At 36.9% G+C, this 21,691-nt stretch overlaps 2 protein-coding genes across 7 annotated transcripts; both read left to right on the top strand.

The window, feature by feature from the left end:
• The first annotated feature begins 353 nt into the window (after nucleotides 1-353).
• Nucleotides 354-14,178, top strand: asb5a (ankyrin repeat and SOCS box containing 5a). Of its 5 annotated transcripts, XM_068213205.2 has the most exons (9): nucleotides 2,421-2,628; nucleotides 2,710-2,795; nucleotides 2,988-3,075; nucleotides 5,498-5,577; nucleotides 5,811-5,918; nucleotides 7,940-8,093; nucleotides 9,845-9,979; nucleotides 13,565-13,756; nucleotides 13,863-14,176. In XM_068213205.2, exons 3-9 carry the CDS (start codon nucleotides 3,006-3,008, stop codon nucleotides 13,988-13,990), a joined length of 867 nt encoding a protein of 288 aa, XP_068069306.2. In that variant the 5' UTR covers nucleotides 2,421-2,628; nucleotides 2,710-2,795; nucleotides 2,988-3,005; the 3' UTR covers nucleotides 13,991-14,176.
• A 439-nt stretch (nucleotides 14,179-14,617) lies between these two features.
• spata4 (spermatogenesis associated 4) lies at nucleotides 14,618-18,658 on the top strand. Of its 2 annotated transcripts, NM_001004013.2 has the most exon segments (6): nucleotides 14,634-14,844; nucleotides 15,104-15,233; nucleotides 15,355-15,473; nucleotides 15,838-16,058; nucleotides 18,089-18,226; nucleotides 18,485-18,658. In NM_001004013.2, coding segments are annotated over 5 exon segments (675 nt in total). In that variant the 5' UTR covers nucleotides 14,634-14,743; the 3' UTR covers nucleotides 18,193-18,226; nucleotides 18,485-18,658.
• The last annotated feature ends 3,033 nt before the right edge of the window (nucleotides 18,659-21,691 follow it).

Raw genomic sequence — 21,691 nt, 5'->3', positions numbered from 1 at the left:
TGTTCTTAGGAGCTTACCTTTTATAGACCTTTTATGTTCAGAAGAAAATGTATATGATACAACTGAATGTATAGAGCTGTATTACATTGTTGTTTTACTTTCAACCCAAATATTAAACATTGGACATGTTATTTTTTGCATTAGAAATTTTGTATATAAACTTATTTAATATTCTTTATACTACACAACCAACAAAATCACAGCATTTACGTGATATCTCTGAATTCACACAGACTTTCTTATTCCCCAAATATCTCCTTTTGATATCCAAATCCTGAGCTGCAGTAAGGACCCAAGTGCATTGGGGGTGCTGTTGTGGGTGACATAAGATACACCAGCGCTCACTGCTAATCCTGCCACAAAACACAGCCATGACAGAGTCCACAGAGGAGTACAGGCCATTCGCAGCACAGCTGTCCAATGTTTACCTCACCATCCTGTCGCTCTTCTGCTTCAAACTTTTCGTTAGAATTACACTTAATCTCCTCACACATTTCTACATCATCAAAGGCAACCGCAAGGAGGCTGCCCGGATTTCAGCTGAGTTCTATGACAATGGTCAAGGGCACGGTAAGTAGAGCATGTGTGCACTTACATCACTGCCCAACACTCGCACAGCAGGAGTGTGGATTTAATGTTCAGTTGCCAATGTTTGGGCCTGTTTGCATGGATATACAGCTATCAAAAGAATTGGGAGACCGCTTGACAATTATCTGGATTTACTGGCTTGGTTAGGTGTGAGTTTTAATAAAATGTTAATGCTTGTTCTACAAAGGTCTGATAGTGTTTATTTAGTAAAGTAAAACAAAAATAGATTTAAAGGGCACCTATTTTACCCTTTTTCCAAGATTTAAGATAAGTCTTTTGTGTCTCCAAAAAACAAAACCCCCGTCAGATTATTTGTTATACCTCTCAGAATATTGGAATGTTTTACTCTGAATACATTGTTTTTGTTGCCTGTGCCTTTAATTCTCCCTTCCCACCATTCCCACGCGCCTGTCAGAGTGTACCAATCAGATCAGCTGCATCAGATAAACAGCACAGTGACAGACATGAAGAAAGCAGATCTCACTTATTGTTTGTGAGAAATACCACAGTAAGAACTTTCCCAATGATTATTTGATGTATTTGTTGTGGAGTTAATTCAAGCCTTTCTGCAACGATGAGTCACACACAATTTCATTACAAAGTTTGTGCAAACACACACACACACATACACACACACACACACAGTGCGTGCATAACTTTTGCATGGCAAATGTGACAGAATACACATTAATATCCACTGCTGTATGGATATTTATGTTAATATACAAAATTAACCTTATTTATCGTCCACAAACTGGATTTGAAGCATTTTCTTTTAAAATTGTTCTGACATGCGGCTGTGGTGATAAAGAAAACATGCTAAAATTGCTATAATTCATTACAGACATGCACTATTTTAAAAATGTTTTTAAACTTAGCTGAACAGCTGAACAGATCTTTTTTAATCCCAGTTGCTTTGTGCACATACTGTCTTACTGATATGATTATACGTGTTACTACAGAGACATGTCGATACGTGGCTGTCAATCAATTGCGGTGGGCCTCAAAATGGTAAGGATTTATTGTATTATATATTGTATTTATTTGGTAGAATAACTCTGATTTACAATCACAACAAATTAAAGTATTTGTTATTCTGACTAACTGACATTTGCCAAAAAAGACAATATTTATATCTGAAATTTGGAGGAAGCATTACCACATCTTCATACAACAAAATAAATAGTAACATTTTCCATGGAAAAAAATGTTCCCATGCCATAATATATCCAATAAATTGACAAATGACTTTGTTTCTGAAAATAAAGGCTCGAAATGGCAATATTTTTATATAAAATTTGAAAGAAACATTATCACACCTTCATACAACAAAAAATATTAACATTTTCCTCAAACCAACATAAAAAATCCAATAAATCCAGAGAAACAGAAATATTCAAGTGGCCTCTTCATTTCCCCCATAGCTGTATACTGTATATGGAGCATGGGGAATGCTATTACTGCACAATGGTTTTCCTGCAGCGTAACCATAATACCTGTCACTGCATGTGACAAGAACCACAACAGTGATTCCAATTCTGCTTCATACTATTTTAAACACACTTTCAGGACAGCTCTTCATATGCATTCCTAAAGCGTGCTCTTTAAGATTCACTTTTGTGTGTTTTGCGTCACAGCAGGCATCCTACAATCATATTACCACACATACAACATCAAGCACACACACACTCTAAATATGCATGCATGCGACGCAAATCCAGGAATGGCTGCCAGGCTGCTGTTTACAGTGTTGTATAAATAGAATTGAGGCCATGCACCCCCTCCCCCTTTTTAACTATACAACAACAACAACAACAAAAATCACAGTCACCGTCAGTCTATCAAGCATTTGTGAAGGCAGACGCTCGTCTACAGGATCCTGAACGGTGCAGCCGGGCCTTATAAACAGCAGAGAAGGCTTTGGTGTAAACAAGTTGTCTCGCGGAGCATCTCAGAAAACAGCTTCTCCGAGTTTAAGATCAGGGCGAGAGGAACAGTCACAGGGGATTGCCATAGTCTGGCATTTACTAAGCAACTTAAGTAGGGCAGTGCAGATATAAAAAAAACCCAGACAGCTTCAGTGACTCTTCTTTTAAGGCTATTTTTTTTTTTTTTTTGAAGAGAATGATATAAGGAGGAAACATTTTCCTGAAGGGACACAAGCTTTGTCAAATTGGAAGTCTTGCTGAGCTGGTTAACCAGCCAAGGTTGGTGCTTTGATATGATTCGTGCGTACGTGGATTGACTTGCAATATCTTGAGTGTGGAAAAAAGAAGAAAAAAGTGGATTCTTAGATTGATTGTTTTTGATTGTGAGGATAAAAACTAAGAAGGGACATTGAAAGATGGAGGTTTGTGAAGTGGTTCTTCAGGGAAGTTTGTTCTGGTTGTGTTTTGAAGGTTTTACTGTAGTTTGTGATGAAGGGAGGTCACGATGATGATGATGATGTGTGGAACGCATCAGCTGTCATACTGGATATTGACTCAGGTGTGTGCAAATATCAGCTTTTTGTGATGGTGGTGTATTGTGTGCATCCCGAATACAAAATACCATACATCTTCAAAATAAATAACAATATACAAATAAAGTCAGAATTATTAGCCCCCCTGAATAATTAGCCCCATTTTTATTTTTTCCCCAATTTCTGTTTAATGAAGAGAAGATTTTTTCAACCATTTCTAAACATAACCATTTTAATACCTCATTTCTAATAACTGATTTCTTTTATCTTTGCCATGATGACAGTACGTAAAGTTTTATTTTCAAGGCACTTTTATATAGCTTAAAGTGCCATTTAAAGGCTTAACTAGGTTAAATTATAAGCAAGTTTTTGTATAACGATGGTTTGTTCTGTAGACTATCGAAAAAACAAATAGCTTAAAAGGGCTAATAATTTTGACCTTAAAATAGTAAAAAAAAAATAGAAACTGCTTTTATTCTAGCCAAAATAAAATAAATAAGACTTTCTCTAGAAGAAAAAATATTTTCAGACACACTGTGGAAAATTTCATTTGGGAAACATCATTTGGGAAATATTAGAAAAAGAAAAAGAAAATACAAAGGAGGGCTAATAATTCTGACTTCAACTGTGTGTGTGTGTGTGTGTGTGTGTGTGTATATACATATACATATACATATACATATATATATATATATATATATATATATATATATATATATATATATATATATATATATATATATATAAATCCTTAGTTGTTATATATAAACACTCACCAGCCACTTTATTATTAGATACGCTTTATTAGGTACACCTTTCCAACTTCTTTATTTGGTATACATGTCCAATCACATGGCAGCATCCAATCAGACATGGTCAAGACAATCTGCTACAGTTCAGTTAAATATATGTATATATACATAGAATTACATTTTGCTAATGTCTGATAAAACATTATAATGACTAAATGAATAACAAATATTTATTTAAACAAATTTAAATGGAAAAATCTAATGCTTTTAAAATAGTATAATATTGTTTATATTAAGTAATTTCATAGCAAAGCATACATGTATTAAATGAATAATAGATATATTATTCTAAAATACAGTTTATAAAAATACTGTGTATTGTGTAGTAAAGTTATGAAAAATGCTTTTATATATTTAAACATTTTATATAGGCTTTAAAATAGGGCATATTTTAGTTTGTTTTATGCTGAAAATACAATGTGATAGAAACAGTGAATGTCATAAAATAAGTTTTATATATATATATATATATATATATATATATATATATATATATATATATATATATATATATATATATATATATATATATATATATATATATATATATAATAATTAACACCTGTAGGAACTTTCACTGTTTTTCTCAATCGCTAACACACAAATCATGAAACAATTCACAATGTTCTCACAACATACAGTATAGACGAAATCTCACAACTATACACCAGCTTCCAGCTCAAAAACAAATGTTTCCGTCTAAAATCTTTTCTCTTCAGTCAAAATTAAACGGGTCTCCGATGATGCACAAACCTGACAAATACACAGACTACTGCATTGCCTAGAAAACACCAGTGAGATCAGTTCAAAACACTCTTACCAAAACCTCTTACTGGAGGTCAGGAATCAGTAAAGGGCTTGTAAAATTCAAGGAGATAAAATTTAGAATTGTTAACATGTCTAGAATACAAACACTTTCCAAGAAGAAGAAAAGTAAAGTAATAGTGAAGTTACACAACTGTAAACTGAAATTGTAAAGAATTTATTATGAGCTGGATGGGCCGGTAGAAGATTTTAATCACATGATACCCTTGGATAAAAATATCACTGTATTAAGATATTGTTATTATTTCTCTAAAATAAATTGGATGTGTTATTTGAAATGGTTCAGTGGTTAGCACTGTGGCCTCACAGCAAGAAGGTCACTGGTTCGAGTCCTGGCTGGACCAGTTGGCATTTTTGTGTGGAGTTTTGCATGTTCTCCCCGTGTTTGTGAGGATTTTCTCCAGGTGCTCTGGTTTCCCCCACAGTTCAAAGACGTGTGCTATAGGTGAATTGGGTGAACAAAAAGTTGTTGTTGTGTATGAGTGCATGGGAGAGTTTATAGTTGTTTCCCAGTGATGGGTTGTGGCTGGAAAGCCATCCGCTGCGTAAAACAAACGCTGAAAAAGTAAGCAGAAGAAAAATGAATTAATGTAATTTGACAGGAAAAGTAATAAAACAAAATAATTATTTATTATTTACTTTTAATATTTAATATAAAAAGTAAAGTACTGACATAAAAATAATCAATGACAAAAAACATTAAACAGAAGCATTTCCTCTTGATTTTCTTTAGATTTTTACACCAAATATGCTTTTAATTTTAATTCTTGATTTTCCTTTTTGATAAATGACTGTTTTTATTTTGTTCCAGGGTCTTGGGCAGACCGATCGGCTCTACATGATGCTGCAAGCCAAGGACGTCTGCTGGCCCTCAAGACCCTCATTGCTCAGGCAATCTCTCATTTAAATGACCTTTTCTTGAACCGTAAGATAAGACATTTGTAATATGCGCAGTATTAATAATATCATGCTCTCTGCTGGATGAGCAATGAAATACATATTTGGTGTAGAATTGAATGCTGCAGTCCATCATACATTAGTGAAGGAGCATTGCTGCCATCATGTGGAAAACAAAGATCCTGCACATCAGTGAGTAAATGAATATTATGTTAATGTGTCCTCAGGGCCACAGTGTGAATGTGCTGACGATAGACCACATTAGCCCTCTTCATGAGGCCTGCATAGGGGGCCATGTTGCCTGTGCCAGAGCGCTGGTAGATGCTGGAGCCAACGTTAGTCTCTGCACGGCTGATTGGTAACACTTTCATTTCACAGGTCTTGATTAGCAATGGCCTAGGCTTTTTTATTTGTAATTTATTTTTATTTTAGTTTCAATTTTTGTTTTGTTTTATTTTGAACATTTTAACAGTAAAAGGTGCACATTTGTTATTTGCTATATTAAAATATCTGTTCATTTATTTTCTTAAATTATATTTTAAATATGTTTTTAAATTTTTACACACTGAAAAAAAACTATTGATTGAATTTACAAATTTTTGTAAGTGGTAAGTGGTTGCAAACATTTTATATGGGCTGAATTTAAACATTCATGAATTTTCCTTCGGCTTAGTCCCTTTATTCATCAGGGGTCGCCACAGCAGAATGAACCACCAACTTATCCACCATATGTTTTATTCAGCTAATGCCCATTCAGCTGCAACCCAGTACTGGGAAACACCCATACACTCTCATTCACACACTTATTCACTACGGCCAGTTTACCTTATTCAATTCACGTATTCGGATCACCCTGAGGAAACCCACGTCAACACGGGGAGAACATGCAAACTCCAGACAGGACTCATCTGGCCCAGACAGGAACCAACGACCCTGCTGTGAGGCAACATTGCTAACCACTGAGCCACCATGTCGCCTGAATTTAAACATTAATTACTTAATTAATAACTTAATTTGTTTGTTTATTTTCAGCCCATGTAAATTGTTTGCTACCACTTACCTTAATAAAAATTTGTAAATCCAATCAATCATTTTTTTAGTGCAATGTAATAAAATAAAATAAGTTTTTTAATAATTATTAATAAATATATTTTCTAATTTATTTGATCTGTTGTATTTATTTGCTATAGCTTTTATAACAGTAAAACTGAAATATTTCCTGTCAGTGAAACTCTGTTTATTTATTTTTTTAGAGTTATGTTTGTTAATACATGATATTTTAAATCACAATAAAAAATATAGTATTTCAAATATAAAAGGACATATATTTCATGATAATTAATACATATATTTTAATAATTAATGTTACATACATTTAATGTTTTCATTTATTTCATCTATTTCTTTTTAAACCAAAAAAGAAAACCCAACATGTTGAAGTACAAATGCTAATTCAGAATTTTTTTACCTAAAAGTCAGATGTTTTAACTTATAAATAATTTATTTCTCAGTAAATTTTTCAGAATTCTGACTTTTCTCACATTCTACACAGTTTTTTTTCCTGTAACACGGGATGTCTGTAGGGTCTTAAAAAGTATTAGACGTTTATAAATCAATGTAGAGACATTTAAGGTCCTTAAAAAGTATTAAAAGTCTTAAATGCATTCAAATTTTAAATAATTTTTTATTATAAAATGTATAGTTGTATGCTAAAGTTTGCCTGAATTGAAACCGCGAATATCAGGATGCTGTGTAGTTTATGAAATCAATAAAATCCTGCTAGATTTGACATGCTGCTTTGTTTACTGCAGTAACTATAGGCGCCAACCTGCTGAATTAGCTAGATTTAATCGATTTTTATTCAGCATATGAATAATGTTTTAGATTTTATTTGTTTCTTACATTAATGTAGAAACCTAAAGTGGACATAAGGGGTTAAAATGTGTGGAAAGAGTTTTTAAAAAGGTGTTAAAATGTATTGAATTGTATTCTTTGTTTCCTGTATATACTCTGTAACAGAAATAGGCTTCCATAAAATACTAATAATTTCTATTTTAAAAAGTCATAGATTTTTTAAGATTGTATCTTTTACTTTTAAATATTATATTATATTATATTATACTATATTATATTATATTATATTATATTATATTATATTATATTATAATATATTATATTATTTAAATGGTAAACAGTCCCCAGTTTTACCACATTCAATTTGATAATCTCTTATCTCAGTATAAAATGTGAGATATACAACACTTTCAAAAAATGAATTTTCTTCTTGTGATTTTTGTGTCAAATTTTGTGAGTCATGTTTTATTGTCAGTGTTTTATTTTCTATCTGTGTGTTCAGGTGAATGTGACAGCTATAGATGGAGTGACTCCATTGTTTCGTGCCTGTTCTGCTGGCAGTTTGGCATGTCTAGAGCTGCTTTTGCAGAGCGATGCCAGACCACAAGCCCTGGCCATATTCCAGCCTTCACCCATCCATGAGGCAGCCAGCAGGGGTAGGTATGAGACTGGCAGTGGAACCTTGCGAAGTTCTGCACAAATCACAATGAGCCTTAATGAGCTTCTTTCCTAATAGACACTCAAAAGTTTTTGAAGGAGACGTACAATATTATGCCCCTTTTCATAAAATGTTAAAAAAATTGCAGATTTCTCCAGAATATGTCTGCACTGTAGCAAAAAAGCTGGGTTACACACAATGGCATCATGTTGTCCCAACACAAATCAATTAAGTTAACTTAATAATTTTTACAAATATTAGTGGATTGAAAATAAAATTATTAAGTTGTCCATAACAATTCTGTTAGTCAAAAAACATTTAAAAACTTGTTTTTAAAACTTAAAAAACAGGCAGCACTTGAGTGTGTGAAGTTTCAGCTCAAAATTACCACAGATTTATTTATTTATTTATTTATTATAGCTTGTCAAATTTACCCCTGAATACTGCAAAAACACTGCATTTTTGTGTGTCCTTTTAAATGCAAATAAGGGTAAAATCTTGAAGGGATACAGCTGTGGATATTGGGCATGTGCACATTAATATAACATAATGTTTGCGACAGTGTACAGCAATAATAACTATTTTTACATTACTGTGAGAGGTAGGTTTAGGGTTGGGGTTGACAATAATAAAATGGATTATGGTTATGGATAATTTAATAAATAATTTACATATTGTCAGAAAAAGTGGCTAATTACTATAAATTCATATGATTTAATACATATGAAAATGCACAATTTTTTAAACGAGGTGTGTCCCCAAAACCCACCCCTAAACCCATCCATCATCCACAAATGAGATTGGACAAATTCATATGAATTAGACTCAAAAATGTTACAATTTGCCATGGGATTATGTTAACAGTGCATATATAATGCATTATAAATGTGCATTTATGAGTTACACAGACTGTGTTAGAATAACCATGTACAGTAGCTCTGGTCTCTGTGAATCCAGTAAGTGAAAATTGGAAACATTCTCCAAATATAAACTGATAAAAAGTACTGCTCATTCTTCAGAAACATTGTTAAACTGTATTAAACTGACCTTGGTGAAGCTGTTCAGTGAGCAGCATTAAATATATTCTGTCCATAGCAGTTTTTAAAAGCCAGTAGCGGCAAACATCCATTTGTTGCAGATCTGGTGGAATGATCGGTCCTTATATGAAGTTTTATTGCCAAAGCACAAAGGGCTGCTGAAATAGCACTATTTAAAATTTGATGGTTTAATCCCTGTGTTCCTGGTGTAATTCTGAAATGATAAAGCATTAGAGAGTGATGGAGCAAAGCAATGATGTGTCCATCAAGAAAGTCTATCATGGATCTTATAGGCTTTATTGTGCAGTCTAGCTATTAGCTCCAAGATATCATTTGTTGTGAGTGACCAACCAGGCAAACAGGATGACAAGGCGGACAAAATGATGGCATGAAGATAAGTTTCAGAAACAGAAAAAGACAAATATACATTTTACCAGCATTCTTCGGAACATTTCCTTTAAAAAAATAAATAAATTTAATTCAATTGTAAGTGGATTCAGTTGTAATAAGAAAATGTTTAATTGTAATAAGACCCCCTTCGCGCATGATTAGGAGAGCGAAATCTAAAGAGTAAATTCGTCCTCATGCTTGCAGAGAAAGGCTTACCAAAATATATTTCTGTGTTGTTCTTTTTCACATTTTTTGGTTTGGTAGATGCACTGGAGACTTGATTATAGCACTTAATTTGACATGGTTTTATGGTCTCATTTAGGCCACAGCAAGTGTGTGGAGATGCTGGTTTCATGGGGTGTGGATGTGGACTTTGAAATCCCTCACATGGGGACCCCTCTCTACACCGCCTGCCGATGTAAAGAGTTCCTATGTGCCCGCAAGCTGCTTGATGGAGGTAAACATGTCTGAGCACTTTTATAATGATAATGTGTAATGAATTTTTTGGTTTCTACACAAACAAGTTTTAAGTGTAAGTATATGTTAATTTTGAAATGGCCTTTTCCTTGATAAATTGAGCTTCAGTAAATACGTCTGATGACAGTTACTGGTGATTCAGCAACTGTTATGACAGATTTGATAGAGTTGACATGGCCCAAAATTAACAGTTACAATATTTTCTGTTCTTTCTATTTTAGTTGATATTGAATGTGGTAATTAAAAAATTTAATTAATTAAATAAATTAATTTCTTAGTTTATTGATGTTTCAACAACTTGCATCAAATCATGAAACATCTTTTATTTTGACATTGCAAATTATCATTAACTATTTAAGTTGTCATAATAAGTTACACATATCACTGTGAATGAATACAGTTTGAAGGAGTCAGTTGTTGCAAATTATTCTTTATATTTTTTTTATCTTATTACCAATAATCAATCGATCAATCAGACTAAACATTGTAAGTGCTTTACAGGTGTATACACCTCTGAAGAAAATACAGCACTGTAAAAAAATCCTGGTTCAAATTAACCTTATGAGTCCATTGAACTTATATTATGTTAACATGAGTTAAGACAGCTTGCATAACTTATTAAATTAAGTTAGAACATGATTAACTTAGTTTAATAAGTTACAATAAACTAAAAACATGCTGTCATGACTAAATGCTTAAATAATTTTTTTACAGTGAAGTAAATGAAGACAATGCTAAAATTATTCAGAATAAAACAGCTCTTACAACTCTTACAATGGATTGAAACCAATAACGACATTATGATCAAGGAAAATGGAATTATATATAAAACAAACAAATACTTTGAAGACACTGCATGTTTTAGAAGATTTGTCATTTATATTTAAAAATATAAATATTTTGTATCTCTCACTTGCTCTAGGAGCTTAAAACCATTAAATCTTTTAGCTCTACAAATGTTAACAGCTACAAAAAAACTTACAGCTCTAGAGTCTGATGCAAGAACAAGTAGTGCTTTATAAATTAATAAAATAATTTCGAAATCAGTTTCCTAATATCAGCTATGAAACTTAAAGTGTATTGTGATTTTCTTGTGCTGTGGTGCTGGAGATCCATTGCTGAGGATAACAAATCATTAACTAAGACTCCATAAAGTACTTATTTGCTGCTTATTACAGTTTTTCTCAGTTGCTTTGGTTCATTTCTCACAACACTATTTACATTTGCACAACTGTTAATGCATTTCTCAAAACAATTAGTCATTTGTGCACATCCTAGTAGCAGTTTCTCATTCCTTCCAACACATTGCAGATGCTTTTGATCATGCATCAATTGCTTTCATACATCTCTATGCTGTTTATAACATTATCATTTGCTTCTGTCATGTCAGTCAAAATTAACTAAACTTGTAAATGCTGAATAGTCATTCCATATAAAACGAATAGTCCTCATTTCATTACTTGAGTCATTACATACAAAAAAAAGTTGAACTAGTTGTCAAAATCTGTCAAGCTAATTTTATAAGAAAAAATAAATATTTATTTACCTGAAAATGTCTTAAAAATTGAACAATTTCATGAATGATTTACAGGCCTGTGTATGTTGTAGGTTCAGTTCCAATATGTTCTGCAATATTGTTTACAGTTGTGCACTGCTCCACCTTAAGGAAGTTACAGTTTTTCTCAGTTGCTTTGGTGCATTTCTCACAATACTATTTACATTTGCACAACAGGTCATGCATTTCTCAAAACAATTAGTCATTTGTGCACATCCTAGTAGCAGTTTCTCATTCCTTTCAGCAAATTGCAAATGCTTTCAGACATGCATCAATTGCTTACAACTCTCTGCTGTTTATAACATTATCATTTGCTTCTGTCATGTCAGTCAAAACAACTAAACTTGTAAATGCTGAATAGTCATTCCATATAAAACTAATAGTCTTCATTTCATTACTTGAGTCATTACATACAAAAATGTTGAACTAGTTGTCAAAATCCTGCAAGCTAATTTTATAAAAAAATGTTTAAATTTTTATTTTACTGAAAATATCTTCTAAATTGAACAGTGTCATGAATGATTTACAGACCTGTGTATGTATGTTGGTTCAGTTCCAAGATGTGCTGCAATATTGTTTACAGTTGTGCACAGTTCAACCCAAAGAAAGTTTTTGTTTGTTGTAAATAAGGGTGTATTTATTCTTCTGCACAATGCTGTGAAAAAATTTAAATTGTAAAGAGCAAATGCAGATAAAATGTGAAACATACATATTCAGTGTCTTGTACTAGATACACTCACTAAATGCAGTAATGTCTAACTTTACTGTAGTTTTCTATTGGCTGTGCTAATAGTATATGGTACTATCTTGAGCATTTTCACGAAGTTTTCCCAAAATCTGACTTTTTTGCATTAAAAAAAATGTACAGAGTATACTGACATAATGAAAACATGACAATCAACATCTTGTTCATAAACAATTGTGTCAGGACTTTTCATTTTGATGATACTGACTCTTTGATTGACATAAATACTTGCTTTTGAGGAATGAACAATCCATTTTGAGCATGTGACGCGCTTTTGCAGGTTATCAGCTAGGTTTTGCAGTTTGTACTAATTGTTTTGAGAAATGCATCAACTGTTGTGCAGAAATGCACTGGTGTTGTGAGAAACGCACCACAGCGACTGAGAAAAACTGTAATGTTTGTTGTAAATAAGAATATTTATTTATGTATTTATTCTTTTGCACAATGCTGTGAATAAATTAGAATTGCAAAGAGCATATGCAGTAAAAAATGGGAAACATACATATTCAGTGTCTTGTACTCAGATACCTCACTAAATGCAGTGATGTCTGACTTTACTGTAGTTTTCAAATGGCTGTGCAAATAGTATCTAGTGCTTTCATGAGCATTTGAAGAAGTGTCACCAACATCTTACTTTTTTGCATTGAAAAAATGTACAGAGTAAACTGTCATAATGAAAACATGACTAAGCCATTTGACTATCTTGTTCATAAACAATGGTGTCAGGACTTTTCATCTTGATGATACTGACACTTTGATTGACATGAATACTTGCTTTTGAGGAATGAACAATCCATTTTGAGCAAGTGACACGCTTTTGCACCAAAGTGACTAAGAAAAACTGTAGTAGTTGTTAAGGCATGCCGAATCGTAACATATTTTAAAAGTGCTATAAACAGACAATATCTTAATAATTACCCAACAATAAGCCAGTATTTAATACTGGGAATTGTTATTAAAATGTTATAATAAAAAAAAACTATTCGAGTTAACAATTTTATCTCTGTATTTAATTTTTCTTTCTTTTTTTAATAACCTCTTCTGGATGAGCCAAAATCCTGGGCAGATTATTTCTAACTAACTTATTTCTATTTTTTTTTTCTTTTTCTTTTTTTTTATTGCTATTTTTTTATAGATTTTTTTAGTTTTAGCTTGTTTGAAGGATAATTCACACATTAAAACATTAAAATTGTCTCTCTGGGAACTGTTTGAGCACCCCATGACTTACACTGGAATACCATTTTATTGCGTTTTCACCATCACAGGTGCAAATGTGCAGAGAGGTTCATATATGGAGACTCCTCTTCATGCGGCATCTCAGAAAGATTGTCTAAGCATTGTGAAACTCTTGCTGGAATTTGGGGCAGACGTAAATGCACGCAACCTGCAGTATAAACGGGCCGTTGAGGTTGCTCCTCCAGGGAGCCTTACAGAGGGTTTCCTATTGATTTATGAAGGTGAGTTAAAGGTACATCAACACTGGAGGCTTAAAGTCACCTATGTTTAGTTTTGACTTGTGATGTTTTACTGCATTCGCATTTATCAGTTGTGTCTGTTTTGCAGCGACACCTCGTTCTCTGAGTCAACTTTGCCGTCAGCAAATCAGGGAGAGGTTGGGACGTTCCCGACTGCATCTTCTACCTCATTTGCCTCTCCCTAAAGCAATGAAGAACTTTCTACAATACAGATAATGTCATTATGTTAACTGTTGTGGGTTAATAATACTATAATGAGGTTAAATCAGAAAAGCAGTTTTACCTTTTACATGTAACCACAACTACCTTATCTCTGTTGTCTGATTTTAAAAAGAGAATGAGCCAATAAAATGTCCTTGATATTTAACTGTTCAAAAATTCAATAAACTTGACTGGAAAATGCATCTTGTTTTGCCTTTAAAATTAAAGAAACAGATGGCTTATGAATGAATGGATAGATAGATAGATAGATAGATAGATAGATAGATAGATAGATAGATAGATAGATAGATAGATAGATAGATAGATAGATAGATAGATAGATAGATGGATGGATGGATGGATGGATGGATGGATGGATGGATGGATGGATGGATGGATGGATGGATGGATGGATGTATGGATGGATGGATGGATGGATGGATGGATGGATGGATGGATGGATGGATGGATGGATGGATGGATAGATAGATAGATAGATAGATGGATAGATAGGTGGTGGATGGATGATGCACAGTGCTTGTTAACGAGATACATAGACTAGAATGACTGTGCGGCATTATATTACATAAAATGTCGATAGACTGAACAGTAATTTATGATCTGGCACCAGCAGGTGGCAGCACTTCAGCTCCCGAGTTGTTTTCACGCCTGTTTCTATGCAACTGTAAACAATGAAACAAGGGTCTGTTCTCTTCACCAAACAAATGTAAGGCGGCTAATTGTTTCTTTCGTTTTTCATAGCAAGAAATGGCCTATTCACTGTCGCCAAAGAAGGCTGGTCTGCCACGAGAGGTTTTGAAATGGCTGCAAAGTCTTGATTTATCGTTTTTCCCAAAAAACGTTCGCAGGTGAGTAACTTAAAGAAGATAACAGCGTCTCCTCACAAACCCATAAGCTGGAGACATTTATCCTCTATTTGTACTTGTATTAAAGTTTAAAGACGATATACACCTGGCTATTTTTACATTTTGACTCAATTTAGTCATTCGGTTCAGTTCTTTTCGGTAATTAGTTCATATATTTCATTTAACATCACGTTTCAAGCGTGAATCAAAAATAAAAGTTTCAAACATAAACACCTGCAATGCTCTTTATTTTGTCCAAAAGAGACTTTTCCAATGGATACCTCGTGGCAGAAATATTTTCCTGGTACTTCCCAAGGGATTTTCAAATGCACTCCTTTGATAATGGAACTTCATTGGCTGCCAAACAATCAAATTGGTCCCAAATTGAGAAAGTGAGTGTGGTACCGTGCAGAAATAATCTCCAAGCGAAATACCCTGTTTCTTGTTGTCATTCATAAGTACATTTTATACAGATTTAACATTAAGACCCTTTTATTTAATTGGTTATTCAAGTTTTTTGTGAAGCAAAACATCAGTCTGGTCAAGGAGATGATAGATGGCACAATCCACTGTAAACCTGGAGCTGCAGAGCTTCTTGTACAGGAGATTTACACCATCCTGACAAACAGAAGGTGAGGTTTTTTATGTACTTGCACTTTACTTTGCTAAACAGAGTTATGTAAATTTTATAGAACCAAAATATATTACCAAATCTTGCAGAAAATTCTGTTTTTGACTGAAAGCAAGTAGCTGACTTAGCTTGAAATATGTTGAGCTTTAAAAAAAACATTAACTGTATTTATAACTTAGTGTATTTCATTTTTGCAAGTTAAAAAAACCTCATCATCGTTCCCTGCAATGCCTACGTACCTTTTTTAAGTGTATAATATAAATATGCAAACTGGCTTGCAGCTATGCTTTTCATAATGAGTCACACATATGCTTCAGTTAATTTCACACCTTGTCTTCATTTGTCTGATTTTATGCTTCCTGTAGTATCCAGGCCATCCAGAGGGTGGAGCAAGGCTTTACAGATAAACCTTACCAAGACCAGTTGCCTATGGTGGCCCGAGCCACAGCCTCAGTGTCCATAAAGAGCAACCTGAGTCTCACTGAGGTTAAAGCTGAACCAAACATCATCACCAATCAGCGCAAGGTCCTCGCCATCATACACAGGCACTTAGAGCAAAGAAAAGAGGAGAGAGTCCAAGACCCAAGTGAGTAACACTCAATTTTTGCTGTTTGACTTAAGGTGTGTGTTGTGTCTAAGGATGTATAAAAGTTCATTTCTGGCTCTTTTCTCACTTGTGTGATTTTTATATCTCACAGTTTATATTTCAGAACTGCTCGACAGACTAATGGCAGATGATAGAAATCAGATTTCTAAAAAAAAAAAAAAAAAGCAAAACGATAAGATTAAATAAAATTTTAATCTAGTTCATATTGAATTTTTTTTAATTTTGAGGGAAATAAGTGAAAATTACAGGATACATACTACTCAGAATTTCAAAATACATTTGCAGAATTGCAATATATAAATTTGTAATTGGGGCGGAACGGTGGCTCAGTGGTTAGCACTGTCGCCTCACTGCAAGAAGTTTGCTGGTTTGTGTCCAGGTTGGGTCAGTTGGCATTTTTTACTTTATTTTTATTTGATTTTTTTTTTTTGGGTATTCAACTTTAATTGATAAGACAATAAGTTTAGACAGGAAAGCATAGGGAACAGAGAGAGAGGGGGAGGTCAGCATAGGACCTTGAGGCAGGAATCGAATTCAGGTCGCTGTGAACATAGGAGTGGCATGTGTCAATGCACTAACCACTACGCCATTGGCGACGACTGTCAGTTGGCATTTCTGTGTGGAGTTTGCATGTTCTCCCCGTGTTAGTGTGGGTTTCCTCCGGGTGCTCCAGTGTTCCCCACAGTCCAAAGACATGCGGTATAGGTGAATTGGATAAGCTAAATGGGTTGTAGTGTATGTGTTTGAATGAGTGTGTATAAGTGTTTCCCAGTACTGGGTTGCAGCTGGAAGGGCATCTGCTGTGTAAAAAATATGCTGGAAAAGTTGGCAGTACATTCCGCTGTGGCAACCCCCAAAGAATAAAGGTACGAAACCGAAGGAAAACGAATTAATGAATAAATAAAATGTATAATTGGCCAAAAATAAACATTTTAGATCGTATATAACCTTAAAATTGTGAGAAGTAATTGTTCATTTGTCCAAATTGCAAGAAAAATAAATTGCAATACAGTCTATAAATTTGGAATTGAGAGAATTTTAAGAAAAAAGTCAGAACTACAAATCTATGTACTCAAAGTGTGGGAAAATTCATTCATTAATTTTCTTTTCGGCTTAGTGCCTTTATTAATCAGGGGTTGCCACAGCGGAATGAACCACCAACTTATCCAGTCCTTCCATCCACAGCACAACACTAGGAAACACCGACAAACTTTTGCACACACTCACATACATTACGGCCAAATTAGCTTATTCAATTTGCCTATACCACACGTCTTTGGTCTGTGGGGGAAACCGGAGCACCTGGAGGAAACCCATGCCAACATGGGGAGAACATGCAAACTTAACACAGAAACGCCAACTAACCCAGCCAGGCTCAAACCAGCAACCTTCTTGCTGTGAGGCGATTGTGCTACCCACTGTGCACCGTGACGCCCCAATGTGGGAAAAGTAAGCTCAAAATTCTTAGAAAACATGACAAGTTAGAATTGAAAGACAGCTTATAAACTCCCTAGTACAACAAACAGCTCTAATTTTAAGAAAGAAGTCAGAATTGCAAAAATATGCACTCTGAATTGAGAGATATAAATATAAAGTTCAGAATATAAAGTTCTGAATTCTCATTTTACATCCCACAAGTGATGATTACAAGACTTTCAATTCTAATAAAAAAAAGTTAAGATACTGTAAGAAATGCAAGACATAAGCTCAGAAATTATATATAGAAACTCAGAATCAAAGCAAAAACAATTATTCTGAAGTCATTTGTCTTGTAAGTCAGAATTATAAGTAGTTACAGTTCTGAAAAAATATACAATACTATAATATAATAATTTAAGAATTGAGAGGAAGAAAATCAGAACTGGAAAGCCACAATTACTTTTTTATTTATTAATTTATTTAATCCTGTGATGGAATTGGTCTGCATTATTGTAGGTATGGATTATTGTAGAGTTCATGACGTTTTCAGTAAAACGTGCATTGAGTATTTTTCCTCCGCTTCTTCATAGAACGCTTCAATGTTAAGCCCACTCTTGGAGAACAGGCTGTCAGATTGTTAGCCCACCAGCATGAGCCAAATCTACAGATGAACACCAGTCAAGCAGCTTGTTAAGTGCCTGCCTTCCCAACAAGAGGATGAGACATATGTAAGCCAGCAGTCTAAATAATCAATTGGAAGAAACCATGTTGCCTTTGTGTTTTATTCTGCCACAGAACAGTCACAAGTACCCTTTAGAGAAGCAGCTACTGTAGTTATCCTACAAGCTACACAAGGCAATATGTCAAACTGTATTATTAAGTCTTCTACTTAACTTAATCAATCAGGCACTAATCACATCTATATAGCATTGTCAATGTTTAACTGTATGGTATTTAGGGAATGCTTGTTTTTACTGTATGTGCAGGTTCAGTGGTGTCTGGAACCAGAAGCGAATGCATTGCAAATATTGGATGCAAATTGTGAAACCGTTTGAGGTAGATATCCAACAAAGGTCTTCAAAGCACATTTCAGAATAAGGCCCTTGAGTTTTGAGCATAAGATTGATTACTGCAATAAAATATCTAGTTTAACAAACATACACGTCAGTGGGCTGCCTCTTTTGTTGTCATAAAGTATCTAGATAAAAATAATCCCATATTTATTTATATGGTTCTAAAAGTTTGTTGTTGAGTTTGAATGAACAAATCAGTTAGAATCGAATACTTTCTCTCGTAATTTTCTTATTAATATTCAAAATGTTTTATGTTTTTTCAGAAGAACCATTATTCTGTATTTTTAAAGGAATTGCTCAAACATTGATTTTACTTAGACGTTAAACATTACTTTCAACATGAAAAATCAATCAAATTAAATAATTAAATACAATTATTAGGCAAAGCAAAAAATACAAGTCAATACAAAACTAGTTTCAACCCATACTGTACATATGCTAATTTAATCCTACACGAGTCCACTCTACATCGATGATAAATAACAGTTGATTATTTTTCTCTTCTCTCATAAAACCAATTCCAATTTGTTATTCCTAGTTCCAATCTCACACTGTGTCCTAACTACACACAATAAGGTGAGATTCCACTAACAAGCAGTTCCCCTTCGGTTGGGGAACTTCAGTGCCATGAATGGGAGGATTCGGATCAGAAGCCGCTTATCTGGAGAGTATTGAACGGGCCAATGAATGAAATTAATTGGCAGCGTAAGCTTGCGCAGGTGTGCGACATCTGCAATCATCTCAGCATATAAGCACACCTGAAGCCAGCAGACGCCATCCTTTTCGCTTCAGATCCTTTCTGAGTGAGTCGATGAGGGTTCCTCTTGCTGATCAGCACTTCAGAGCGAACGAGTGTGTCTCCCGGTCCAGAGTGGGTCTTCGCGGTGGCAGACGGTCGAGCTGGGTTACTCCCTTGCCTGCGGTTCTTTGGGTCCGGTCCTCCAGAGCGGTGCGTATAGTTGCAACTTTCCTAAAAGAGCAACACAGTCGTGCAGCACGTCCTTTTCAGGATGGCGCTCCGACTGTGCGTTTCTGGATGCGGGGGTTTCCTGTCTCCGGATGATGGACACGATCACTGCATTGCATGTTTGGGGGTCCAGCATGTTAATGCGGTGCTCGCGGGCGGTTCATGTCGTCATTGCGATGCCATGACCGTTGCACAGCTAAGATCGCGGCTAACTTTCGCAAGAGAGCGAGCCACCCCAGTTGCCTCCTGTTCTAAAAAAGCAGCGGGCGCTCGGGCAGATCTGAGGGTTTCAGCGGGAGCTAATCCGCCGCCCACGGGCTCGCGGACCTCTCGCTCCTCACGGCGCTCCATCCAAGCTTCGGGTGGTGAGAGTGATCCGTCTAACCAGATGGTAGCTCTCACACTCGCTGACACCGGAGATCAGATGTCCTCCGCGGCATCGGAGGGTGGGCTTTCACTGTCCGACGAAGATCCGGACCCGCTCGCCCCCTCCGGGCAGGTGAGCGCTGTCAAATCGGATCCTGAAGCGGACATGTTAGCCGTGCTTTCCCGGGCTGCTTCGGCCGTGGGGTTGGAGATGGTTTATCCCCCAGCTCCGCGGCCGGACCGACTAGATGGGTGCTACGTAGAGGACCAGAAGGCGAAGCCTTCGAAGCCTCTCGTCCCCTTCTTCCCGGAAGTGCACAGTAGGCTCACGCAGTCCTGGAGGGCACCTTTCTCTGCCCGTGCTGCGAGTGCCTCCGCCCTCACCGCCCTTGACGGCGGAGCTGCCAGGGGGTATGAGGCGATCCCGTCAGTGGAGCGCGCTATCGCGGTCAATCTTTGTCCGCGCGGCGCCTCTACGTGGCGGGGTTTGCCCCGCCTCCCGTCCAAAGCCTGTAGGTTGTCTGCCTCCCTCGGAGCCAGAGCTTATAAGGCTGCGGGCCAGGCTGCTTCTGCTTTGCACGCGATGGCCACCTACCAGCGCTACCAAGCGCAGGCGCTGGCCGAGCTGCACGAGGGCGGGTCCAACCCAAGCTTATTACATGAGCTGCGCACCGCGACCGACTATGCTCTTCGGACTACTAAGTCCGCCGCGTGTGCGCTGGGGAGGACGATGTCCACACTTGTGGTTCAGGAACGCCACCTCTGGCTAAACCTGGCCGATATGCGCGACGTTGACAAAGTTCGCTTTCTTGACTCGCCCATATCCCAGGCTGGCCTGTTCGGCGACACCGTCGGTGAATTCACCCAGGAATTCAAGGCGGTGAAAGAGCAGTCGGATGCGATGGGCAATGTCATCTATCGGCGTGGCCGTAAGCCCGCTCCGCCCGCCGAGCCATCCACCTCCGCTGTTCCTCGCCGAGGGCGCCCGCCAACGAGTGCTGCCCCGCCCCCGCCTGCGCCTCCGGCCAAGCGGGCGCGGCGTTCACCTCGAAAGCAGGCAGCCCCTCCTGCCCAGGGCGCCGTTAAGTCCGGTAAACGGACCGCGAAGCGTCCCTGAGACAGGCCATCCGGAGAAGAGGAAACTTGCTCTTTCCCCGCTGGAGGGCGGGGCCCCGATAACAACGGTACTTTTCAGTGCCACCAAAACATCAGTAAAAGAGCACTTTTTCCCTTCCCCGGATGTGACTGCACGAGTTCTGCCAGTCCGGGACGCGCTGCCTTCCGGCTCGCAGACTCTACGTGCTTCGCCAGTGGCTCACGAGCGCTGGGGGGACGGTCTCCCTTCCCTCAGCCCTCCAGCCCCCTCTCCGGAGTCAGGGTGCGGAGCCAGAGCGAATCGCTCTCCTCCAGCTTTTCCGCGGGACCCTCGTGCTTCCCGGATCAGCACACCCACTCCGCGCTGCCCCACCGCTGGTACGTCAGCGATTGTAGCGATGACTCCATTAGCGAGGGCTCTGCCTGCCTGGTTAGCGCGGGCCAGCCCCTCGCGGTGGCTCATACGCACAATCAGACTCGGTTACGCGATTCAGTTCGCGAAACGGCCCCCCAAGTTTACGGGCGTGTATTTCTCCAGGGTCAACCCCCTGTCCGCCCCTGTCTTGCGAGAGGAGATTGCTGCCCTCCTGGCGAAGGGTGCAATCGAGCCGGTTCCTCCAGCCGAGATGGAGAGTGGGTTTTACAGCCCATACTTCATCGTACCCAAAAAGAGCGGTGGGTCACGGCCAATC

This window comes from Danio rerio, chromosome 14 (genome assembly GCF_049306965.1).
Source record: "Danio rerio strain Tuebingen ecotype United States chromosome 14, GRCz12tu, whole genome shotgun sequence".
Classification (NCBI taxonomy): domain Eukaryota; kingdom Metazoa; phylum Chordata; class Actinopteri; order Cypriniformes; family Danionidae; genus Danio; species Danio rerio.
The sequence above is the reverse complement of the archived record's forward strand: the minus strand, read 5'-3'. Positions and strand labels throughout refer to the sequence as shown.

Bases quoted from the DNA above. Each gene is read 5' to 3' on its own strand.
- spata4 (XM_073921355.1), top strand. From the start codon at position 14,744: ATGGCCTATTCACTGTCGCCAAAGAAGGCTGGTCTGCCACGAGAGGTT. The intron at 14,845-15,837 runs GTGAGTAACTTA...TGCTTCCTGTAG, and splicing joins TTCCCAAAAAACGTTCGCAG to TATCCAGGCCATCCAGAGGG. The intron at 16,059-18,088 runs GTGAGTAACACT...GCTTCTTCATAG, and splicing joins GGAGAGAGTCCAAGACCCAA to AACGCTTCAATGTTAAGCCC.
- asb5a (XM_005157319.6), top strand. From the start codon at position 372: ATGACAGAGTCCACAGAGGAGTACAGGCCATTCGCAGCACAGCTGTCC. The intron at 5,578-5,810 runs GCAATCTCTCAT...ATGTGTCCTCAG, and splicing joins TCAAGACCCTCATTGCTCAG to GGCCACAGTGTGAATGTGCT. The intron at 9,980-13,564 runs GTAAACATGTCT...TCACCATCACAG, and splicing joins CCGCAAGCTGCTTGATGGAG to GTGCAAATGTGCAGAGAGGT.